Genomic DNA, 6,751 nt, shown 5'->3' with positions numbered 1-6,751 from the left:
GATGGACTTGAGCAAGGTGATGTGTCATCATTGTAAGGAGGCTGGACATTTAAAGCTAAACTGTCCAAAGCTCAAGAAGGATGACAAAGGAAAGAAAGAAAGGAAAAGAGTGCTCATGGTAGTTTGGGAAGATCTTGAAAATGACTCAAATGAAGAAGAAGAATCTGAAGGTGAAGATAAAGACTGCTTCATGGGCCATAGGTTCTCAAACTCATCAACCTCAATGTCACCCATCAGGCAAACTCAGAACTTGCAAAGAAACATGGGTCGACCAATGCGGGCAGTCGCATTTTGTAGCAGGTGCCAACTGCACAGCCTGTGATATGCATTTGTAAAGACAACATTAATTGCATTCTTCATGGCCAAATCTCCATCGGTCAACACAAATTTTGGTTCTTGTCCTTTCATTGCCTCAAGAAATACCCGCAACAACCAAACATAACTTTCCTCTACTTCGTTGCTGAGAATTGCACAACTCAATACCACAGTCCGCATGTGATGATCCAAACCTGAAAATATTAGAAGCGAACACTTCTACCTATTCCTCCCATAAGTTGCGTCAAATCCCAGAACATCCCCAAACACACTATAGTCATGGCGGCTAGTACCATCACACCAAAATATATTGTGCAGCCTCCTCTCCTCGTCCAATGAGAATTTCCAAAACATGTTTGCGTCATTCCTCTTTAGGCAACACAAATACTTTAAGGCACACTCTGCATCACTCGCTCCCACTCTTCTTTGCTTTTCTTTTGCATTGTAGATGTCTTTAATTTCAAATCCAACTGTCTCAAATCCCCTGCATTGGGTGGCAAATGCACAAAATATGGTTGGCACACGCATTCCAGCTTTTCTCATCGAGTTAATTTGATCCATGTCCCCTTCCTTGATTACTCTATGAGAACGCAACAATCCCGGAACCTTGCATCTAGCATCTCATGGTTGTGTTCTTCACAAAACTTCTCTACGAACCAACAGCCAGTGCTTTGGTCAATGTGAACCTTTATTTGTGCACCACACCCACATCGTGTAATTGGTCGAGGATCCATTTTCCTTTCTACCCGATGAATGTGTTTGGCGTCTCTCTCGCCTTTTCTCGAGCAAACAAAAATTTGCCATAAAAATTCTCCCTCCGATCCAATCTTTGTGCTTCTCCCAACCTTCGACCTCCGAACAGAGAACCCTTGCATCCGTTCAAACTCATTGTAGAAGTCATAAGCTGTCTGCAAGTCCACAAACTCAAACCTCCGCATCTCCTCATACGTCAAAGAAGAAAAATATATTTTATTAAACGACTCAATTCCATTGGCAATCATCACGGGCTCATGTTGCTACTCGTAATCCTTGCCATATTCTGCATTATCTTCATCTACACCAACTGTCACACCTGTCACAACCTGCCCAGCCAACACAACAACAATCGTGAGTCCAAATCTTACTAAACATGCACTTCACAACAACTCATTATCCACTATAGGAAAAGAAAGAAACTGACACAAGTTCACCTGTACTTGGGGTCGTTGTCGACTTTGAAGTCTTGGTCGAATGTTTAAAGAGATTGCGTAGCTTCCTTCCATCCCCCCAGCCTGATCCTATAACAACCATGACACTTCAATGTCATGCACATAGGTCACCAATAGCATCTCCAGGAATACCCCAAGAAAATAGGTATCCAAATTGGTCGACAATAAGAACCCTAAACCCCAAAAAAAACTAGATCGTCGACAATAGAGCCTTCAACCACAAAAAAAGGGTCTCGAACATAAATTGGTGCTGGAAGACCTACCCTTGCTTGCCTCTGTTTAATTTTGGATGACCAAAATGTATTCGAACAGAAAAATTTCCCACTGCTCCGTTCACCTTCAAGAAACGTGCTCAGCACCTTTGGTAGTAACTTTGTTTCTCTTCAGATTCGAATACCTCACCTAACTCCGTTTTAATTAAATTTGAGTTTCATTTCCCAAATTGAAATTAACATTATAATCTCTATGCCAGATCACCAGCAAATAGAACTTAATGCTCAATTACAAATTTTAAAAGAGTCCCAAATTTTTCTACAATTCAAATTTTTAACCAGGACCAAAAGATACTTTTCCTGACATAGAAGCTTCCTTGTTTGATTTCAATTGAAGCCTGAATCGAGACCAGGATTTTGAATCTGATTGATATAAGATCCCATTTTCTTTTGAATAAGTACTGACTAATACATATTGTTCGTTTGCAGAAGATTCAAATGCTGAAAGCTTTGTAAGCTTCCTAGTGCTTACTATATAGAATATGCAAAGGGAGATTATTACTGTTTCCTAGTTTGATTTGGAGGTGGAAAGCATCGTATAGACTTGGCTTCAATAGTTTTTCCCTTTTCCATTTACATTTAAAATAGCTGCAAAAGTCGCAATCTCTCAAGACGCGTAAAAACATCATTAAATATCTAATTGTTGTTTACAAAAACGTGGGTTTCGAAGTGAAGTGGGAAGAATCTTTTTCTTTTAATGGTTATTTAATAAGGGTGTTCATGAATGGAATATGGTCAAAACTAAAATCATTTGATCGATCCAACATCCACAAGTTTTAATCAAAATCCGATACCAGAAACAAAAAAAGTAACAAAAATTAACAGAAAATTAATAAAAATAAAAAAATAACAGAAAATTAACAAAACTTAACAAAAATTAATAAAAACTAACAAAAAATAACTAGGCAGTACAGAAGCAAAGCAAAATGCAAATTGTAGCATGAAGAACACACAATGCAGCACTAGACAGCACCACAGCACGAGAACAGAGGACGATGAACGGGAATCCTAACGAGAATGAGAAGCAGGGGCCAGAATAGAGGCATCGCGGTGGCACGAGGGCCAGGCAACGATGAAGGAGGCTGTCAAGAAACGCCGAGCAAGAGAAATTGGCAAGTAAGGAAGAGGAACAGCAAGAAAGAAAATAGGATAAGCGCCAACGGCGAGTAGTCTAGCTCCGTCGTCTCGGCATAGTGGATGGACGGCGGTGGTGGGTTACTGATGAGCAGATGAGGCCCGAGAAGTAAAAAGAGGGAGTGGCACCGAAAGAGGGGATTTTTAGTTTTAGGGTTTTCTGAACAATGGTTGCTAACTTGCTATAGATATGAAATCTAAAAGATAGGGTCTAAATTGTGTTAAAAAAATAAAAATTAATATTCTAAATTTCTATAGGTTAATTTTTTTTTAATATTGAAATACATTGTGAGTTATGTCTGGATATTGGGATATGTCATATGTATGTGTTTTTCATTGGTGTGGTTGAAATTTTTTTTAAATTTTTATAATAAAATCGGATCATACCATTCGAGTGTGTCTTCTATTATTATATAAATTGGACCGTCTGTTTTTTTTTTTTGCAAGATTATAAAAGTTTTGGAGGTAAAAATTGAATCGTTCGATTGTATTGTTGGCAAATTTTTTATTTTTCCAAATGCGAACGTCCAAATCGGATAGCCCGAGTAGTGGGCGTTCAATTTTTTTTTAAAAAAAGAAATCACAAAACCTTTGGGTCCTACTTGTGCCAAAAAATTAAAAAATTGGTGTTCATAAATTGAATAATCTAATTTGAATGCATATATATACAGTTATACACACCAGCGTTCAGCCGTTGCAACTCATTCTTCATCGTCCTGACTCCTGAGTCCTCACAATCTCTTTTCATCTATTCTTCTCTGTTGTTTGTATTTCAAATGAGTGAAAATAGGTTACAGTGAGAGAAGAAATTAAAATAGATGATAAAGCTGCATTTGGGAATATATTATCATGTGTGAAAATTTGTCTGATATTATTGTTCCGTTTACACTGTCTTTTGAAGATTTAAACGTGTAATTTGTAAAAAAAAATTATCAAATATTAAAGAAGGTGTCATATATTTTGTATAAGCATCTCGAATCCGTATTTGGTGGTTCGTTCAGTTTTAAACAAAGTCACGGACGAAATGTCCATGCATAAAATGTTTTCAATATAGGTTTAATAATCAACAATAATTTGATAAACTCGTTTAAATAAAAAAATTTACTATAAAAAAATTCAATTTGAAAATATAAAATTTTAAATACAAATGACAAAATAACTTTATGATAATTTAATTATTTTTATAATTTTATGTAAAGAAAATTTTGTTTATTAAGCTCTAAAAATTAATATTAAAATTAGTACTATCAAAAAATATTTTAAGTTTAATATTATGAAAAAAATAAAAAAATTATATAAGGACTAATTTAATTAATTTTTAAAATTTTAGGGATGAAAATGACTTACGTTTGGACTTTCAGGAACTATTTTGATTATAAATAACTTTTTTACATGTCAAGTGATACGTAGTGTGCTAGGTGTCACAGACCTGACACATCAATCAATCATCTTGTGACACGTCATCATCTAACTAACGGAACGACCAATTTGACTTACGTTTTATCTTTCAAGGACTAATATGACTAAAAAAATCATTTGAGGACTAATTTGAAGAATTAGTGATCTGTCAAGGACGAATTTGACTATTAACCCATATTTTCAAACTCAGTCGCATGTGTTATTCATCAAGTTGTATATTGAGTTCGAACAATCTCAGGACGACCAAAATATCATATGAGAATATTACAACAGTGACAATGAGGAGGATTATTGTTAATGTGTAATATTTTTCTTTATTTATTCATTAATTTTATAATTATGGTTAATTTTATTTGTTCATTCGCTATTTGACATATTTGCATGGTACCAATATACATAAATATCTAATGGATGCTGTAAGGGTATAGGAAGCTTGGCCAGAATGTGACTAAGTCGGTTGGTCAACTGCATTACCCAAAATTTTTAGGGCTGGTTAATATTGCTCCATGTGCACCGTCCAATGCTCTTTCTTGATGTGGAACACCATGTATAAGACCATATTGTCTCCTGAATCTTTAATATGCATGCCATTCAACACATTCAAATGAAATTAGAGGAACAGTTGCACTCCAAATCATAGAAAATTGACAGATGTTTGCCAGAATCGTGTTGCTTAATGTGATCAACACTGTAAGTCTCCTAGATGAATTGGATACAATATAAGACAAAGAGGATTATTCACCAAGAAACACAAAATTCATTAATACATATGTACAATCATTTTTTAAATATGTTTCTAACATTCTTGTCCTTCTTGCATCTCATTTAACGACTTCCTGAAGTGAGCAACAGGATAAAATCTGTACGGCCGGTAGCACACTCTCAATTACGCCACTTGACATTATTTTTCGTTAGCAGACTTCATGACTAAACATTTAAATACAATATACAAGATTTGTAAAAATGGTGATTAATTAATATTACATGTTAGCAAGCGAGAAACAATAGGGTACCAGAAATCGGGGTAAAAACCGGCAAACAAATCCTAGCCCGACTTAGCAACAACGTCAACGAACCATCAATTTCTTTACAATCATAACGAGAAGCACTACATAGCGCCCTGTATAGGTGCGCCAAACATGGGGAACTCCAACTAAACTCCTTAATCTCAACAAAGTTGCAAAGCAAGGATAGAAACTTTCAATAAACCGCTACTCCAGATTTATCTCGAAACAATATTGTCCTGAATAACAACATTATGTGGTTCTTCACATACCTCTCCATACTAAGTCTATCATTTCTTTAAGGTTGCGAGGCCACATCAATTTGATGAAACTTTCTCTACAACCTGCCTTTTTAGATGCAATCCCAAACTAATGTATACATTCAGCCTCTAATGCCTTATAACTACTCATGGTTACACCAGTTACCGAAAGACTATTTCAAAAGACTGAGAATTGGTGCCACATCTTCTAACGTAATGGCATACTCACCAACTAGGAGATGGAAAGTATGTGTTCTAGATGCCATCTCTCACCAATGTCGCTTGACTTTAGATTACTCCAATTTGAGCTACATGATAAAAACCAATGTCATGTAAAAAAGGCTCCAGTAGAAGGTTGTAAGGATCCAGTTGAAAAAAGTGGTCATAAGTCAATACTCGTGAACTATAAAAAATGTAGACAAATACTAACACAAATAAGTAGAATAAAATAAAAAATATTAAATTAAAATAAAATTTTTAATTAAAGTTACAAAAAATTTGCTATTACTATTAAATTTTCATTCTAATATTAATATAAAACTTGCAAGTTAACATAATTATCATCATCATTATAAACTCATTTCGTTTCATTATTAAAATATCTAAGCAAATTTTATTCTAATATATTTCTAAAACACATGCTAACAAATAAACACTATAATATTTTGGGTGTATGGTCATGGTTTTTTTGGCCACAGTAAAAAATTGTGACCATAGAAGGTCTATGGTCACGGTTTTTTACCGTGGCCAAAAACAAAAAGCTATGGTCACGGTTTTTTAAAAAAGGGTGACCATAGAGTACCTATGGTCACGGTTTTTAAAAAAATTGTGGCCTAAAAGAGTATATGATCACGGTTTATGGGAGTAACATAAAGGAGTCTATGGTCACGGTTTTTAAAAAAAGGGTGACCTATAGGGGTTTATAGTCACGATTTTGTGGGGTGAACTAAAAGGGTCTATGGTTACAATTTTGGAGGTGATCTAAAATGGTCTATGGTCATGGTTTTTCACCTTGATCAAAAGTAATCTATAGTTACAGTTTTGAAAAGTGACCTAAAAAAGTCTATGGTCATGGTTTTACGAAAGGGTGACCTAAAAGGGTCTATGATAACAGTTTTGGAGAGTGATATAAAGGTATC

At 35.1% G+C, this 6,751-nt stretch overlaps 1 protein-coding gene across 1 annotated transcript; it reads right to left on the bottom strand.

The window, feature by feature from the left end:
- Positions 1-890: 890 nt before the first annotated feature.
- On the bottom strand, positions 891-1,253 carry LOC107478284 (protein FAR1-RELATED SEQUENCE 5-like). The gene has a single exon (XM_016098419.1). It carries the CDS (start codon positions 1,251-1,253, stop codon positions 891-893), a length of 363 nt encoding a protein of 120 aa, XP_015953905.1.
- Between the last annotated feature and the right edge of the window lie 5,498 nt (positions 1,254-6,751).

This window comes from Arachis duranensis, chromosome 3 (assembly GCF_000817695.3).
Source record: "Arachis duranensis cultivar V14167 chromosome 3, aradu.V14167.gnm2.J7QH, whole genome shotgun sequence".
Classification (NCBI taxonomy): Eukaryota; Viridiplantae; Streptophyta; class Magnoliopsida; order Fabales; family Fabaceae; genus Arachis; species Arachis duranensis.
The sequence above is the reverse complement of the archived record's forward strand: the minus strand, read 5'-3'. Positions and strand labels throughout refer to the sequence as shown.